General features: G+C 46.3%; 1 protein-coding gene across 4 annotated transcripts in view; it reads right to left on the reverse strand.

Moving 5' to 3' along the window:
* Positions 1-19,436, reverse strand: part of LOC142557795 (uncharacterized) — a 148,917-nt gene that overhangs the window by 20,983 nt on the left and 108,498 nt on the right. For all 4 annotated transcript variants that reach the window (XM_075669917.1, XM_075669915.1, XM_075669914.1 and 1 more), the window contains exon 9: positions 7,534-7,625. In XM_075669917.1, coding sequence (XP_075526032.1) covers positions 7,534-7,625 — 92 coding nt within the window. The remainder of the gene's footprint in view (positions 1-7,533; positions 7,626-19,436) is intronic.

A 19,436-nucleotide genomic window follows, 5' to 3' on the forward strand; every position in this document is an offset into this window, starting at 1 on the left:
AAGACGCTTCACTCCATGAAAGTCAAAGCTCTTCGAAATTTATTGAACAATTCTGACAGAAGCACAAGTCCGGAAACAACTGGTTAATGTGGGAGAATAAAGTGAGGGAAAATATGGCACGGCAAAGTAAATTTCAGCGCTCATGCAGTCGCTTCAAACCACTGGCTCACACAACTTTTGACAATTTTCGCAAGTCCTAGCTCTTTTTGTCTTTCTGGCTTTTCAACTGCCTGCAGTATTGACGCATACGCAAGCAGACATAGTAGTGGATCAGTTTCGCAAGCATGTCTTCTTTGTGAAGACTGCATGGAAATGTAAACGAACTTTTCCAGAACGGCATCAATTGTCCTATCGAACGCATGCCTGTCACTCGCATATTTTTCAAACTTCTGCTCACAGTATTTGAAGAGATCAAAAAGATGCATATTCGGGTGCATCAGCCTGCCTCTCGTTTTTCAATTCACCAGGTCGGCTTCAGGCACGTTTGCGATCCCTTTTGTTCCCTCAAGCGCCTCCTTGCAAATCGTACAGGAGGCCTCATTTGCGAGTTTTCTTGACACAAAGCCAGTGACGTAGTATACAATGCAGTCTACAACGTCTGCGTCGCAGTCGTTTAGCTCTAATATGTCATCACATTCCCAGCTGCCTACGTCGATCAGCCCATGAAGCTTCTGCTTTAATTCTTGCTGTTTATTTGGCTGCTCCATACCTGAACTCTGATATATCTCCCTTAAATCCGCCAAAGTAACAACGGCAGCCTGACTGTTATCAGACGCTGCACAGTTTCCAAACTGCAGAGGTTTTAACAAAGAATACATGCTTAGCCTGCGGTATAACTGCAAGAATGTGGGAAAGGTCGGATGTTCATTTTGACGTCCCACCTGTCTGATTATTCCGAAAAAGCATTCTATGGGGTCCTGGTTCATTTTGGCCGACAACACGTACTTGAAACCGCAGTCTTTTAGAAGGTAGGTAGAAAGTTGTTGGACAGATTTCAGCGTAACGCGCAGACCTTCGGCAGTCGACTGGGTCAAAAAGAGGTCTTTTGGAATGTCACTGTTTACAACCTGTTGTTCCCATGAGTCGAGCCATTCAGATGCAGTTTGGAGAGTAGTGAAATCTCTGCTTCCTGGTTGAATGCCCTCTGCAGGGTACCGGCGGTTTAGAGCGTCGAACAAGTCGTTCAAAAAAAGTGTAAATTTAGCTGTCGGTTCCGCATCAGCCAACCTTGGCGCAACTCTGCGACATAAAACATGATTCCTTTGGCAACAGAATTGCTGAAAAGCTGTGTGGCCAGCTTTACCCTCATCTTCAGCATGTTCGACGGGTTTACATGGTTGTAAGTAAGCTTGGGGCAGACTCGAAGCGCACCAGTGTTCTTGCTGTCGGCAACAAACACAGCGTCGTAGCACGACCATCTAATAAAGTGGCCATCTTTTTTGAGAACTTTCTTGTCGTGCAGACGGTTCCTAATGCACTTAAAGAGATGGGGTGCGTCGGAAAAAACGTATACCTTTCTTGAAGTGTCCGTTGGGTGCTCAAAGCAGTTGACCACTTGTCCGAGTATTCCACTGATGCCGCGCTGTTTCCACATCGCGCGGTTCGTGGAAGCGCCGTCGCACAACTCCGTCGACAAACAAGCCGGCTTTCTCTAAATGTACAATACACTGAATCAAGAGCTGAGCAAGGAGCGTTCCCTTTGTTGACCCTTTCGATGCAAACACAGCCACCGGCTGTAAATAATTTTCTCCGAAAGGAGAAAAAGCAAAAACAAGACCATGATCCGCCAGCTCACTGCTTTGATTTTCTCTCTCCCCATGATCGACGAGACCAGCGTAGGTCATCGTTTTTGAGTTTACAGCCATTTCTTTTCTCACTTGAATTTCATCCGTTATCAGCATTCCCCGGCGACGAAAGGGAGTTTTCTTAGAGACTTTCAACTTCAAGGCTTGGGAGACGTTTTCATTGAAACCACATTTCAAGCCCACCATGCTGATGTACTTCCTTACAGTACTAACACATGGCAAAGGCAAAATGTCGTTGCTTCGCAAAAAAAGAGTACGTAGCAGGGCTGCGTATTTGTAGAAGGAGACACAAGAGAATCCAGTCATCTGTGTATCGCCGGTTTCTTTTTGTTGTGCTCTTGGCAGCTGAAATGCATTCCTCTAACAAAAGCAGCTGCGCTGGTGGTATATCCAATGCCTGGAGTTTTATTTATTTATTTATTTCATGTACCCTCAGGGCCATTGGCATTGGAGAGGGGAGTGGTTACAGGCATACAAAACAAGAAAAAATAGGAAATGTGATACAAGGAATAGGAGTATCGCAATAAATGTTAACAAGCGTGTCTACTCATACAATATTAGCTAAGGTGTTCTTGAAAAGCTGGTAATCTTTGATGGTGGCTGTCAGTGCGGGAAGGTGATTCCACTCTGCTGCTGTACGAGGTATAAATGACTGGAAGAAAGCGTTAGTTCTACAAAATTTATCTTTGACGTCTTCATCCTGCAATTTTGTTAGCTCCGTCCTGGTGTCCTGTATCTGCTTGATCAACAGTTTGTTGCGCTTAATAAGTCGCGCTTGTGACTGCTGGAGCGCTGATTTTGCCCGGCGCAAAGCTTTGAGCTTTTCCTGCTGGGAAGGCTGCACGGAAAGCCTGATGCGTTTCCATGGTTGCTCCTCTTTCGCTCTCGCAGCTTGGGGGTCGGCGTGCAACCTCAAGGTGTCAGCGAGACCGCTGCAGTGATGACATATGGCTCCTCCAGGCAACAGTAGTAGGCACTTGTGTCTCCAGCTCTTCTGGGAGTCTACCGAAGCACACTCTGGATGCACACTCGGGAAGTCCTTTAAACTCGGCCCTCTTCGGCACACGTTCAGGCTATCAATGGTTTTGAGCATGACTTCGATATCAGATGGCGACGTGGCACACGAATTTACACCAACAGCAGCACAATCAACGGGCCTGCCAAAGACATGCACCTCAACTATGAGGTCACTCTTCACATGCAAAGTCTTTCTATTGAAAATTACGGAAGAACCGTTCCTTTGCCTGTGTATTACCTGTGCGTCAATAAACACAATGTCTCTCACCCCTTCAACGTCGGTGCGATGTGCTGCCCATGAATGCTGAGGTAAGCAAATGCTGCCCGCTTCGTTGAAGAGTGTTTCAAACGGCGAGGCCTCGCAGGTCTTCGCAACGCAGTCGCTTTCATCGGGAGAGGACACAGGTTGAGTCGTGTCGGCGAGCAGTCTTGATCGAACTACGCTGGTGCTCTGTTGAGAGGCTGAACAAGAGGCTACACGACCAGATGGTCGCTTCGCTGTCTTGCGAGAGCTCCTGGTCCGTCTTGAAAGATAGCTCAGCGCTCCTTCGAATATAGATGGAATGGCATCTTTCGTAAGGCCCGCTCTTCTCTTGCCGGACATTAACACATGGCCATCAACTTCCGCTGACCACATCTTCAAGATGAAGTAGGGAGCAAAATGCCTTTCGCAAACACGATCTGTTCTTTGTAGTACACGGTCCATGCGAGGTATTGCTTGCCGCCACGCTTCGAGCCTTGCGTCATCCTGGGGCGGCTTGAAAAGCGAGTACTTCTCCTTACACGACTTGTAGCCGCTTTTACAAAATGGCACGAAGCACTTCACCACCGCACAAGCCACATAGAATAAGTCGATCCGAGAGTTACATCTGACTAAACGCGCGCACGAAACCAGGGACAAGCCCAAGCAGACAAAAACAATCGAATGGCGCGAAGGCGAAAGCGGGAGACCCGGGGAACAGTCAGTAGCACCCTCTGTTGACCGCCGTGTAAGCAGAATGCTCCAACCTCCTTCCTGTGTAGCGGCGCGCCCGCGCCGTTCCCTCACCTAACCTACTCTTACACCGTGCTCTCTAGTAAGCATATGAAAAATATTTTAAAGAAAACTGACTTAATCCAACTTGAATAATAAGGAATAGTGTTTACGTTATTAAAAAAAAAGGAATAGACTGGAGGAGTTATTAAAATGCACAGCAAATAAAATGCCTTCGAAAAAAATTGCAAATTGAGTAGGACATTCTCTAGTACAAATAAAAAGGAGATGCATACACAAACAAAATTCCAAATATTCCAAAGCAAAGCTCCAAAATTATCCATTTCGCCCATTAACCCATCAGTTGTCACTGTATGAGCGACTCCAAAAATGTCGCTGTTGGCTCTCTCGGTCCGTGTAGTTGCTATTTTCCATAGATTCTGTTGCTATGCACAACTGCAGCACTGTATATAGAGTGGCACGCACGAGAGACACTGATGGTGAGGAAAGCACCGACAAAGAAGTTCCATGTCACCTGTAAAGCGAGCAGGTTTTTTTTGTTTGTTTTTCACATTGCTTGCCACGGACACAACAGTTTCGTTTGAGGTGACACATTAACTATTTTGAGTGCAAGCATGTGCAAACGACACCGCCTGAAAAGTGTGACTGTCTGGCATCTCTGCGATCATAGAAGTTTCGTCGCTCCGCGCGCGTAGCTAGTACGACTGCTAGCGCGCACAAAAAGAAGAGTGAAAGAAGGAAGAGACGCGTCTCCCTTGCTAGGCAGAGCATGCGCTTGAAAAGCCTGATGAGTCTGTTTTCCAAGCGATGCACCGAGGCAGCCGCTTTCTCCACCTTGTCATTTGCTAGATTACTGTTCCGGCTGCCACAAAGGAAACACAGAAAATTAGCAATCCCTAAAATTCGGAATACAGTCAAACCCGACTATATCGAACAATTTCGGGCACGGTATTATTACAATGAGTATATATAACAAAAATTACGTTTACATAGAACAAAAATAGCAGCGACTCCCGATATATCGAACATCGAGCGGCGGAAAAGTGCACCCAGAAGTTGGCTTTCCCTCGCGGTTGCGGGGAACCCCGACGGCGCGGCTCCATCCAACCGCTTTCCCTACAGTGACCGCGCTGCTTCGGACGAGCCGTCGACACCCCTCTGCAAAAAATGATGCTGTCCTGCCCGCAGCACTCGCTCAGACAGCCAATCAGAGGCTCTTGTGCCCTCGTCATGCAAAATGGCGAAAGTGAGAGTTGTCTCGGTGCTTTTTCTGGTCCATTGTGTGTGTGCCTTGTGGGCCTTCTCCCGCAGCGTTGCCGTGATGAAGCAGCAGAATTTGCCTTTTGTTGTGAAGCTCGAAATCATAAATCAGGTCGAACGCGGTGAGAAGTCGGATGTGTCCCCGCAGCGTGAATGATTCCAAGGAACACTCTCTGGACGATCTTGAAGAACAAGGGAGAAATAAGGGCTAGAACAGCCAAACTCTCGCCCCGGTGCCCGTGGCGCCCGACGCATACGCGCGGCCGTGTAGGAGTGGTTCATCCGAAATTGCTTCAGCCGTGCCGGCTCCTGCGTGTTCAGTGATAACTGTAAATTCTGGTGAATGCGACGCAGCTGTTGCCGGTGTTGCAGAAACTTGGAGTGAGCTGTCAGAATTTCCGGAAGCAGTGGACGAATCAACAGTGGACGAGTTTGTGAGTGCAAATGATGGTGTCGCGACCACGGGAGAGCCCGAAAACGAAGACTACATTGCAGACATCGTACCGGGCTCAAGTGAAAGTGGGTACGATGAGCAAAGCAGCGACGGTCCTTTGCCCACATCCTCCAAAGTGATTGGTGCGCTCGCACTAGTCTGGTGCTCCTGCGCGAATGCGGAAGGTTGCGGCCTCAGCTGCTCTAGACTCCTCAGACAATGTGGAGAAGTGTGTGCGTCGCAGGCAGCGAAACTGCCAAAGCAGAAAGAAATGCAGGACTACTTCATGCGAAACTAAGCTAGTTTCATCAATAAAGTGATTTTATAAATGGTATGTGCTTTTATGACATCCAATTATTCAGCAGGCTTATATCGAATTATGCTCTATATCGAACTGATAGGCATTGCTTTGCGAGTTCGATATAGCCAGGTTCGACTGTATCAGCTTGTAGTACTGAGGCATTAACATGACACGTAAACTGAATAATGCTCATTATTCTGAAGGCTTCGGCATTCTGAAGTTTGCAGTACTAAAATATTTTTTACATTGAAGCTATAAGCAGTCGGCAGGGGATTTCTGAAAATTTCGCTAATGTGGTGTTCATGGTTAACAAAGTTTCACTGTAGCCCGACGACGAATGCACTCCTAATTACGATTCCGTCACTAGTGCTCAACCACTCGTTATAAAAAGTTCATTGTATTCCATTTCAAGACAAAAATAAATGTTACTTGTCCAGTTATTTTTGATTTTCAGAAATAACTCATTGATGATACACCTGACACCAATTTGAGTGGTTGAAAGGTTTTGCGCTTTCGCGTTTTATTAGCTTTGTTATCGCATAGTGCTGTGCTAGTTTTACTGGCTCATGAAACTCGCAGCAACTGAAAGTACCAGGAATGCCACGACCATGTGATAAAGCAACATTCCCGAAATGTCCATGCCACTTGACTAAGAACCGATGCAGCGGTGAAGCCAATGGTATGCCCTGGCTCAGTTTCTCCATGGCCACATGTTTGAGTTTTGCACAGAAAACTGTAATACCGTCTGTCGGGCACCGGTTTACTTACTGATGGCAGTAAAGAGCAGTGATGGCATATGCAATGTCACCCCTCCCCGCTCGAGTGCAGGCGATTTGAATTGTGCTAAAGGTATGTGGACCCTTCAGACAATGTTCTTGTAAGCCAAGTCTTTTCTTGGCACGAAACAGCAGCTGCGAGGTCTCTGCAATTGTATTTTAACTGTCCACGACAACTTAGTATTTGTCTTAAGTGCTTCTTAAATTTGTTTAGTCTGTTCTATTGCGAGCAGTAACAAAATGACCTGTATAATGAAGGATTTTGGAAGTCTGAAGCACTTCGTTATTAAGGTTTTTGACTAATTATTTAGGTGCAATTCGTTACACACAAGTCTGATGTTAACTAAGTAAACAGTACATCACTAGAGAGAGAAGAAAGCTCATTCAATTTGATGCCGTAACTATCAGATTCCATTTTTTTTTTACTTGACAACTCATCAATCACACGCATAAAACTGCACAAGGTGGTGGATGGAATTCGTCAGGTTATGGGGGAATGTCTTAGTGAATTAGTTAACCTGAATATAAGTCAACTGGTGTAAAGAAGAATCAAGCACAACTGAACGGTAACAACTTTGAATCACTGGGCAATTTCAGAATGTAAAGGACAGGTTTCTTTCTTTGGTTTTTATACTGACTTGTGAAAAGCCTATCAGTTCAGGAGGCTAGTTGTAAACCAGCTTAGTTTTCCTGCATTAGCACCATTATTTTGTACCTTGGCCTGCAATATGACCAATTTCTTGCTCTCAAGAGCAATGATGGTAAAGTGAATGGATGCAGTAATGAATATTAGTACAACCTTCTTGACGCTCCAGCTGTAATGTAGTGTGCATGACGTTCAAACACTTCCTTAAACCATATTACAGGCCAGCCTGCCTTCAAAACCTGAGCTGCTTCACTCAACAGGCCTCTCAACTGATCCCTCTTGCTCAGAATATGGACCTCACCGTGGGCTCTGCACAGTCTGTAGTCTTGGCGGGTGCTTCCGTCTTGCCATCAGCAGTAGGCTTCTCATCTGCTTCGTCCTCATCTTCAGACTCTGCAAGAAATGAAATTAGCTGAAGTCAACAACTCCACAACAATGTAAATGGACTGGCAGACCATTCCTAGAATTGCCAGAGTTCACTCTGCGATGCAGGCTATCTTCTAGAATGCCAAAAACATGTTAAATTAATGAAATTCCAGGGTTTTATGTGCCAAAACCACGATAAGATTAGGAAGCACACTGTAGTGGGGGACTTCGGTTTAATTTTGACAATGTGGGATTGTTTAGGTTATTAGAGAAATGTTTAATGATACAAAATGTAGAGAGGTCAACCTGAAGTAAATTCCTCTAGCCAGCTACTCAGAGTTGGGGGAAGGGGAAAAGCGAAAGGAAGAGGGAAGAAAAAGGTGCATGATGGGCGACGATGATGCGAGGAGGAAGATATAAAACATATAGCAAGCAATCTGGACTACTCAATGTCTACAGTCCAGGCTCGTACTTCTTAAAAAAATATCAAGTAAGGCTTGAATGGCCTTAAGACTAATTAATGTCTGGCCAAGGGCCTAAAATAAAGTCTGACGGCGGCAGGCTGTCGAGACGCGTAAGGTCATTGTTGAAGTTTCGACGCTCTTCCATGTACTGAGCGCAGTCACAGAGCACACAACCTACGTTCTCATTCACGTTGCATGTACCCGCGCGTAAATGCTACCTCCAGTCTAAATCTGTGCAGGAGAGTGGCACAGCTGCGTTAATCTTCAGGTGGTAGCCTAAATTTCATGATAGGGTCTAATCTTTGGAGTCGTCTATGACGATTATTCGGATTGTTCCAGTGCTTTTCTCTCGTTTTACGTATGACACATGTGAGAAGGCAGTTGGAATCCACTCTTAAAAAAGGAATCACAAGCAGTGGCGGCTCTGGTTGTTCAAGTGCCTTCTTCGTTTCAGCATCGGCCAGTTTCAGGGTGTCTACGAAGTTGACATTTCCAAATTCCCTGAGTTTTCCAGGTTTTCCCTGAGCACCTTTGCAAAATTTCCCTGAATGAGCCAAAACATTGTTTTAGGTCAAGACAGGCTGACACCATGCTGCCCCATGCTCTCACTCTCTAGCAAGCATATAGACACAAAAAATGACTTGTTCCTATTGAATAGTAAGGAGTAATATCTATATTATTTAAAAATAAATCCGAAGGAACGTGTTAGTAAAATGCACAGCAAAAAAATGTTAAAACCTATTCCAAATTGAGTTGAACATTTTCAAATAAGAATAAGAAGGAGATGCAAACAGAAGTAAATATTTTCAAATATAACCTATTTCTACAAACTCATAGCAAGTTCATCGGTATGAGGCCTGAACTTTGTCACAACTAAGATTCTCTCTCAGCAGCTGAAAAGCCAACCCCAACTGTCCCGACATACTCTCAGCCCGTACACAACATCTCAGTGCTGGCTTTCACTGCTTTAAAGAGTTTATTTTGGTTTCGATGAGAGACACCTGCATCTCGGCGACAGCCAACACTTTGTTTTTTGAGCTCCAGCTCCTTCAAAGAGGCGGCGGCACGCTTCCTTTCCCGTTAATTCCTCAGTGCGTCGGTTCTTTCTATTCTCATCCTACTTCCGCCACGCGTTCACCCCATGGAGCATTTGAAGCAACCTCTTGGTCAGTTGTACAGTCAACATCAGATTTTTCGGACTCCCTAGGGGCCGCAAGAACATTAGAAAAATCAGCCAGTCCGAAAAAAAAAAAAAAAAAATGAATGCATGTCTTTAACTGCCTTTAACACTTTCCTGTCCGCGCCTATGCCCATCGACAGTATGTTGTCAATGGTTTCAACGTCGATTTTCTCCCGTTCGGAGCGCTTATGGACAGCTAGCGCCATCCAGCGCATAAAAGGATAACTATTTTTCAAGTTTCGCTTCTGTGTTTCCTTTTTTGGCCGTGAAAGGGATTTTTAAAACGCCTTTTAATCGCGCTTGACGAGCACGCGTAGTTTCGGATATGGCGTCGACGTCTCGCGCAGCTGCTCCTCGGAAACGGCGAGTTTCGACGGATTCCGATGAGTCTGCATCAGAATTTTGTGATGATGGTAGCAGCGGAGACTCGGGATATAATTTTAACTCATCCGACTTCAGCATGGATGGTGAAAGTGCGTCAAGTAGCCCCGGAACGTCGAAAGGTATCCGCCGGTAAGTTCCGTTTTCCACTCCGAGCCATTTTATCGCGGCCGCGATCAGATCTAAAGACATGCGGCGTGTTCTAAAGGCTACGACTCTTATCTGCAGGGTGTCAACGTCGTTTGGACACGACCACTTGTCGGCGGCGGCACAAAGAGTGGAGTTTTGCGTGAGAAGACGGCTGGGAGTTGACCTCGGCACTGCACTCCGTAGTTCTGCGCGGCGCTTCGCAAGAGCCGTCGACTTCTTCGCGCTGTTCTTCACGGCGGAAATAATCACCGAGATATGCAACATGACAAATAAATACGTGTGGATGCATCTTTTGGAGAAGCAATCATACAGTGAGAGAGACGGCTCTTGGAAAGAAGTGACTCCCGATGAGATGAAGAAGTTTATCGGACTACTCAATTACATGGGTATTCTACAAGTGCCGCGCTTGCACTGCTACTGGAACACGTGGAAATTATTTTTTGGTCTTTTTCCACCTTCGGTAATGCCAAGAAATCGATTCAAAGCGTTGCTTGCATTCCTGAGTGTGTCCGACCCTGAGAAGACAACTGCCGCATCCCATGGCAAGCTGCATCGTATAGCTTCGCTGCTGAAGCACATCAACGCCTCATCTGCCCAATTCTTCCAACCTGATCGGAGCCTCTCCGTTGACGAGAGGATGGTAAAGTCAAAAGGCATATCCGGAATTAGACAGTACATGCGGGACAAAGTTATAAAATGGGGGTATAAATTGTGGGTTTTGGCGGATTCCAAATCTGGTTACACTGTTCAGTTCAGTGTATACACAGGAAAGCGTGAAGCACCAAGCGCACGTGGGCTGGCATTCGAAGTTGTGACGCGACTCGCAGAGGACTACCTAGATCAAGGCTACATCATTTATTTAGACAACTTTTACACGTCGACATCCTTGTTTGTACACTTCTTGGAGCGCAAGACGCTTGCTTGTGGCACAACGCGCAAGGATCGTCGGGGCTTTCCAGCCGAGCTTAAGGACACCCAATGGGGAAAAAAAAGCAAAGAGAGGAGATGTTCGCTGGCTACGGGACCAGGACGTTCTATATTTACAATGGAAAGACAAGCGTGTTGTTCACATGATGTCGACAGCCCACACAGCCAACAAATTCGTACTTGCCAAGCGCAGAAGGAAAGTGAACAATAAGTGGGAAGAAATATCGGTGAAAAAGCCAATGCTGATTGACAAGTACAATGTGGGCATGCTCGGCGTCGATAAATCGGACCAGCTGATTGGGACATACAATGTTCTGATGAAGTGCGTGCGCTGGTGGAAAACGCTGTTTTTCCACAGTATAGATATTGCTGTTGTCAACAGCTTTGTTCTATTTGATGAGCACCGTCGGCAGCATCCCGAAGTGCCTGAATTGTCAAGCGGTTCGCGCTTTGATCAGTTCGCGTTCAGGCTAGAGCTGGTGGAGCAGCTCATAGGACTTGATGAGCAACAACATCCAGACCCCAAGGCTCCTCCTGCTGTTCCCGCTACATGTGCCCCTAAGGATCAACAGCACAAGCCCCAGAAGCTACAAAGATACAGCAACTGCAAATTGTGCTATTGAGTACGGAAAGTGGAACAAAAAAACGAACGTTTTCTGCGAGACGTGCTCCGCAAACTTGTGCTTCACCACATTACGCAACTGCTTTGTGCGGTGGCACGATAGCCACTAGGGATGACATTTTCCTTTGTAAAAAAATGTCTTGTACAGATAGGAATTTTATATTTGCATGAATGTGCTCCGCAAACTTGTGCTTCACCACATTACGCAACTGCTTTGTGCGGTGGCACGATAGCCACTAGGGATGACATTTTCCTTTGTAAAAAAATGTCTTGTACAGATAGGAATTTTATATTTGCATGAATGTTGTATACGGCCTGTCCCTTCAAAATGTATATTTTGAGTTTTTTTTATGTTGTCTTGGTGCAAAGCAGCATCGACGTTTTCGCGGAGTTTTCTCGTTTTTGTTACAAATTTTTTATTAGGTGATTTTTTTCAATTAATTGGTAATAAGTGTTTGTTTTCAAACAACACCATTAAAAAGCGCATTCCCTCTTCTACAAATTGATACTAAACATTTTAATATCAAACATTTGGTGTAGCAGCAAAAAAATGTTTACTAGACCACCCGAAAAGTGCTTATTTTCCCACGGACAGGAAAGTGTTAAGGGCTCATATTACCACAGGCACGTCCGAAAAAACTCTTAAAGCCTGTCAGTACACAGATTAGGCATATGGGTGCTCATACTGTGACAGGAGACGGAGGTGCACGCGTGTATAATTAAAGAATACATACTGTGTCACGTGACAATTGTCCCTTCCCATGCTTGTTATGTTTCACCGCGTAACACTGCTGTACAGAGGCGAAGCTAACTTCTAGAAAATGGCATTACGCAACGCGCTGTGTTTTGCGAGCTTCGAAGCAAATAGTGAGGATGACAAAGGCGGAGTCGGTGCCATTGCTGACCGCAGCGAATTCTTTCAATGAAAAACATGGCATCGCACGCCTAGAAGCTTAATAGATCTAACGTAGATACAGCTAGACCTAACGTTGCCGCGGTGGTGGCTATGGCTGCCAGCGGATCTGCGTGCGAGAGTGCCGCTTCGAGGCAGCGAGATAATCAAAATGGCGGCAGTGGTGGCTTTGATTAGTGCCAATTCATACCTGCAGTCAGTGCAATACACATTGACTATATGGAGTACGTGGTGGTGCCGCAAAGCCGTGCGAATTATCGGGCATGTCCGAAAAATCGGGCGTGTGGAAAATCGGTCGTTAACCACTCTGGAAATACCTCGTGCCAATGACACAACATCAATGACGATTCGTTGAGATTCCTCTGTTACTAGAGCCAGCATTAACACGAATTTCGTTCCCTTTCAATAAAATGACAGCTAATTTTCCCTGATAGAAGCAGAAATTCCTTGAGTTTTCCCTGAGTATTTGCAGACTATTGAAATTCCCTGAGAATTCCCGGTTTTCCCGGTTGGTAGACACTCTGAGTTTGTTGCAGTGTATACCACAGCAGGGTGTCTACCAAGTTGACATTTCCAAATTCCCTGAGTTTTCCAGGTTTTCCCTGAGCGCCTTTGCAAAATTCCCTGAATGAGCCAGAACTTTGTTTTACGTCAGGACAGGCGGACACCGTGTTGCCCAATGCTGTCACTCTCTAGTAAGCATGTAGAAAAAAAAAAAACTTAATCCAGTTTGAACAGTAAGGAGTAATGTCTATTTTATTTAAAAAGAAAACAGAAGGAAGATGTTAGTAACATGCACAGCGAAAAAAATGGTAAAACCCATTCAAAATCGAGTCTAACATTTTCAAATACGAATGAAAAGGAGATGCGTACATAAGTAAATTATTTTTGAATATGAGCTATTTCTATCAACTGATAGCAAGGTCATCGGTATGAGCCCTGAACTTTGTCACAACTAAGATTCTCTCTCAGCAGCTGGGAAATCAACCTCAACTGTCCTGACATACTCTCAGCCCCTACACAACATCTCAGTGTTGGGTTTCACTGCTTTAAAGAGTTTATTTTTGTTTGGATGTGGGACACCTGCATCTCGGCGTCAGCCAACACTTTGTTTTTTGATCTCAAGCTCCTTCAAAGAGGCGGCGGCACGCTTGCTTTCCCGTTAATTCCTCGGTGCGTCGGTCCTTTCTGTTCTCATCCTACTTGCCACACGCATGCCGCACCGCATGCGTGCGGTCGCGCGAAAGATTGCACGTATCAAACACTTGTGCACAAATTTCGGTTTACAATGTGCAAGGTATACACTGTGCACACAGTGTAAATGGTAACTTGTGCACAAGTGCCGGATATGTGCAATTTATCGCGCGACCGCAAGCGTGCGGTGTGGCTTGCGGCGATGAGTGGCTTGAGCATAAATCGGCCCTTAAAGTGGCTCTGAACCACTTTTTATCGAAGTGTAGAAGACATTTGAGGTGAAGAAAGACTATTTCACAACCACTTTGCCGCAAAAAGTACTTCAATGCGTTCAGATGAAGCGGAGTTATTGGCAATCAAACACGGCCTCAGCTGTGCTCCCCTTCCTCCTCCAATGCCCTGCACTGCGAAGGCTACGGCGGAGACGTCACCGTGGAGCGCAGTGCAAATTTCCGATTTGGTGCCTATGCCATGCTAAATGTAAGCCAAACGCGGCTGACCTCAGAGAGCCACAGCGCGCTTAGCCACTGGACTCGTGGCGGCACCTCGCGGCGGCCGCGGTGTAGCCGCATGCAGCGACCAATAGCAGCCACGTATTGGAGTATGCTTTATGACGAAATAGAGCACGCAGAAAAGAGCGAGGATCATGGGGTTTTTGAAAGGAGAGCGTTTGAGAAAAAGGTGACTTTGCGCTCCGCTTGTGAGCTCCACAGACTGCGTACGACAGCAGAACTTGGCTGAGATGTTCACAACAGCGTATGCTACCCACGGACTATGTTATTTCACTAATCCCGAGGGGTGGTTTAGGGCCCCTTTAAAGAGTTTATTTTGGTTTGGATGAGGGACACCTGCATCTCAGCATCAGCCAGCATTTTGTTTTTTGAGCTCAAGCTCCTTCAAAACGGCGGCAGCACACGTCCTTTTCCATTCATTCCTCATCGCATAGGTCCTTTCTGTTCTTGTCCTCCTTCTGCCACTCGTCTGCCCCACGGACCATTTGAAGCATCTTTTTGGTCAGTTGTACAGTCAACGTCCAATTTTTCGAACATCCCTAGGGCCGAGAAAACGTCCGAAAAATCGGCCAGTTGGAAAAGAATGGAAAAGAAGCTGGAAAAGAGGCCTGTCGTACATGTATTAAGCATATCAGTGCTCGTACTGTGACAGGAAATACGGGGTGCACGCATGTATAATTAAGGCATAGACACTGTGTTCCGTGGCAGTAGCCCCTTCTCACGCTTGTTATGCTTCACTGCAATACTTTCAAATGGAGCGAAAAACCGGCGTCCAGGCGAGAAACGGCCGGCGTCGAACGCTCGCCCTTCGACGTCCAAAAATTTGACTCCCGCCGGCTATCCACGCTGGCAGAAGTGCCTCTTGTGCTCACCAGGCGTCGCGACGATCGATCTCCCATCGACTTCCGGCAGCCGTCGAACGTTCTTGTTTTTCCTTTTTAGCTGGTGCCTCCGTCGAAGCGTGCGTCGTGCGGCTGGCGTGGCGACGCTGGAGTGACAGAATGTGGGTGTTTGCGCTTGTTTGGCCGCGCCAGAGAACTCCCATGGAAATGTTGAAATGCTGTCTTCCCTGCGGTGCTTTTCAGGATATTATTTTCCAACAGCAACGAGTGGAAAAAAAAAAATAAAAAAAAGGACTGCGTTGTTCAAAAGCAAGAGGTTTTGTCCAGGAACCTGCGCGGCAGCCCGTCGCGTGAACAAACCCCTTTGCCCACAACAGCGTCAGGGCGCGCGGGAACTTGTGTGCTCGATGCTTTTTTTTTTTCTAGCAGCAAAATAGTATGTGCACTGTTCTGCTTTTCTTATTATTGCCTTTTTATTGGGGGAGGGGGGGGGTGCCCATATGGGCTTGGGTATAGGGGATGAAACGGTTTCTCGTTCGCGGCGCCCGAAGCTGTTCTTTTTTTTCCTTTTCCGCTGTTGGCACGCGTGCTCGTAAAGTTTGGTTTTGTGCTTCTTCGGTTAGAAATCACCCTGCTCTACTACAACCAAAAGTCCCGTCTGCTCGAATGCCTCGAGGAAAAAGAGGGACGACACATTACAGTTAGAAGCCGACCATGCCTGCTCTCCTGGCTGTTTGCATCTGTGAGGGCCCAGGCAGCGCACGCAATGCCTGGAGCACAGAGAATGAGAGCCGGTGACATGCCCATTTCGCACCAAATATCGATAATTCTATCCTCTCCGGCTGCAGTACTAAACACTTGTTCTTGGAGGAGGCTTTAAAACAGGAAATGACACTGAAGTAAACATCAATAACCACAATTTATTTTTACGTAAAGTAAACGTCGCTGTTGGAGAACCACAAAAACTTTCTGCAATGCCTGCACTCCGTGTTGACTGCTCACTCAACGTAGCCAGACCCGCCAAACGGCGCAAAGCCAGCCAGCTAAATGAAATGTGTAGAAATCGTTCGTAAGTGCCTCTATGAAACTTTTTTCGAAGTTGTTTTGTAAGCGACGGTAACTAATAAAAGAAAAATCCTGCTTATGCTATTTTTGTTATCCAGAAACACATTCGTAAAGTCTGGCAACAATGTGGTGGGCGCGCGGCGGCATCCGCCCGTTTGTTGCTGCATACAAGCGAAGCCAGCGAACAACCGGCGTCATCCTGCCGCGTCTATTTCTGCCGCACAATGTTCGCCGTGAACGAACGCTCCATGTATCCCGGGCTTAACATTTCTGTACGGAGGCAAAGCTCATTTTTAAGAACAGGCATTATACAATGCATCGTGCTTTCCAAGCTCCTAAGCCAATCGCGAGGACCACAAAGGCGAGTCCGTGCGATTGCTGGCAGCAGCGAATTCTTTCAATAAAAAACACGGCACCCAACAACAAGAAGCTTCACAGCGAATGTCGAAGCAGCTAGGCCTAGCATTGCCGCAGCGGTGGCTACAGCTGCAGGGTGTCTACCAAGTTGACATTTCCAAATTCCCCGAGTTTTCCAGGTTTTCCCTGAGTGCCTTTGCCCATCTCCCTGAGTGATGCAGAACTATGTTTTATGTCAAGACGGGCTGAAACCATATCGCCTGATGCTGTCACTCTCGAGTAAGCACAAGAAAAAAATTTAAAAAGCGACTTAATCCAATTTGAATACTAAGAAGTAGTGTTTATGTTATTCAATAAGAGAATAGAAGGCAGGGGTTAGTAAAATGCACAGCAAATAAAGTGTCCTCGAAAAAAATTGCGAATAAGTCAGACATTCACAAATACGAATAAAAAGAAGAAGCACATAGAAGCAAATATATTCGAATATGAGCTATTTCTATCAACTGATAGCAAGCTCAGTGGTATGAGGCCCGAACTCTGTCACAATTGGGATTCTCTCTCAACCGCTCGTAAGTCAACCTCAACTGTCCTGGCATACTCTCAGCCCGTGCATGAAGCCTGAGTGTTGTGTTTCACTGCTTTAAAGAGTTTATATTGGTTTGGATGCGGGACACCTGCATCTCGGCATCAGCCAAAACTGTTTTTTGAGCTCAAGCTCCTTCAAAATGGCAACAGGAAGCTTCCTTTCCCGTTTATTCCTCAATGCGTACATCATTTCTGTTCTTGTCCTCCTTCTGCCACTCGTTCGCCCCAATGACCATTTGAAGCATCTTGGTCAGTTGCACAGTCCACGGCCAATTTTTAAAACTCCCTAGGGGTTGCGAAAACGTTCGAAAAATCGGCCAGTTGGAAAAAAATAAATGCGTGTCATTTACTGCCCTTAGGGGCTCAAACCGCCACAGGCATGTTTGAAAACGCTCCGAAGGACTGTCGGTACACATATTAGGCATATCGGCGCTCGTACTGTGACAGGAAATACCGGGTGCACGTGTGTATAATTAAGGAATACATACTGTTTCCCGTGGCAATAGCCCCTTCCCACGCTTGTTATGCTTCACTGCAATACTTTTTCGTATGCTTCACCATGTAACATTTCTGTACAGAGGCGAAGCTGACTTTCAGGACCCGGCATTATGCAACGCACCATGTTTTCTAAGTTTCTAAGCCAATCGCAAGGACCACAAAAGCGGAGTCCGTGCCATTGCTGACAGCAGCTAATTTTTTCAATAAAAGCTGATACACTGAATCATCGGCAATCCGGAAAGTCGGTCGTTGACTGTACACTGGAAACTCCTCCAGCCGACAACAGGACATCAAAGACGATTCATTACAATTTCTGTCTTTTACTCGAGCCAGCATTACCGCAACTTTCGACCCTTTCAATTAATTTTCCCTGATAGAGGCACAAATTCCCCGAGTTCTTCCAGACTACTCAACATCCCTGAGAATTCCCGGTTTTCCCGGTTGATAGACACCCTGAGATCGAAGTAACAAAAGTTTAGGCCTATAGAAATGTATGGACACTGACTGGGACCTTTAGTCAGGATCGAATTAGCCAAGAAATTTAAACACCCAGTGGTGGCACAGCCATTTGACCTTTCGGGGCAGGTCCTGGCGCAGGCAGAAACGCAGGTTAGGGGCAGCAGCAAGCACTTTTGGCACAGGGTCCAACGCGGGTGTGCTTACCATATACGATGCAAATATTAACTGATATATCGACATGCTGTGGCGGCAGGTTTGCGAGGGTTACTCTGCAAGTGCGGTCATGAAAGGACGCAAGATTCCTCCACACCGCAAAGCACAAAGGGCGCTAAGGCCTGGTTCGTCTATACAGCGCAGAGAAGGCACCGTAAACAGGTCAACAAACGTGTTTATTAAACCAGGGTGCAACACAGTGCAACAGCTACAAATTGTGGGCATAGGCTCACCGCAAAACCGATCGAGTACGCGTGCCTGCATTGAACATGACATCATGCAATATACTTATGTCATGCCATGCACATTACGGAATTTTCTAATAGGGGCTGGAAAAAAAAAAAAGAAAACATCAGCGCCACTACGCATGCATGAGACACAAATACAGTTTTGCCTTTGCATTCGGAACACTATTTCCTGAAATTTCGCAGTGACACACAAACCCGACGTAAAAGTATTGCACCAACAAACATGGCGGCACCCATCGAAGTGGAGGCTCATGCCGTGTACCACATTCACTAATGCTATTCTTAGCTATGCACCAAGTTCGATCCTGATAGCAGCGGCTCTTTTGCAAAGCCCCGCTATCACCCATAAACATAGAAAAAGTTTACCTTTAACCCTACAATGTGACATCCTCCTTCGGCAAACTTCGTAGTACAACGCGAGTTCAATGAATACCGAAATAAAGCGCCAGCAAGATGGTACAGCGGCACTACATTTTATGTATGTCAGAGAAAATTAAATGCGCAAATCATGAGCCACACGACTCTGACGGGAGAGGCCCTCTTCGATTTTCGGAGTTCAGGCAGCCCGCTGGTTCTGGTCCTGCTAGGAAGTCAAGTGAGCTGGGATCCCAGGACAACCTGAAGCTGCCTGAAGTTTGTAAAATCGAACGCCGGGACAGCTGGCCACGGGACAAACACAAACATGCTCCCAGCATAGCACCGCCCAGAGAGGCCAATGTGCACTCACTGTAGCCAGCCCATTTATGCGTTACTGGGCCAAACTCACTTTGCATGGCACAACAGAAGGCCTGTGACACATCTGATGCCAAGATGCGAAATCGCACATAAGTGATTGTATCCCCAAAAACGATCGTTCGAGGATGCCTGCTTGCAGAGATGACGTCGCCCACCCCGCTACATTGATGACCTGGTGCTGTGTCACCACTTGACAAGACATTAAAAAGCAGGATATTAGACAAATCTTAAACGTACAAAATTTCGTGCCGGCCTGCTTGGGCTTTGATTTCAGAAAGTTTGTTTGGCCTGATGGAGCTGCTCTTTTGACCCTAAGAAGCTGGGGATCCGGATGGTGCACGAAAATGCACACCACCTCTGATCAGCGAAAAATTTCATGTTAAAAACCATATTGGTTGCAGTCATGAGAGCAATAAATAATAAACTGCAGTGCTGACGAGCTCTGTCATTGAAACACTGTCCTGTTTGCCCTATACAAGTTTTTCCACAGCTC

The sequence above is a fragment of the Dermacentor variabilis genome, chromosome 9 (assembly GCF_050947875.1).
Source record: "Dermacentor variabilis isolate Ectoservices chromosome 9, ASM5094787v1, whole genome shotgun sequence".
NCBI lineage: Eukaryota > Metazoa > Arthropoda > Arachnida > Ixodida > Ixodidae > Dermacentor > Dermacentor variabilis.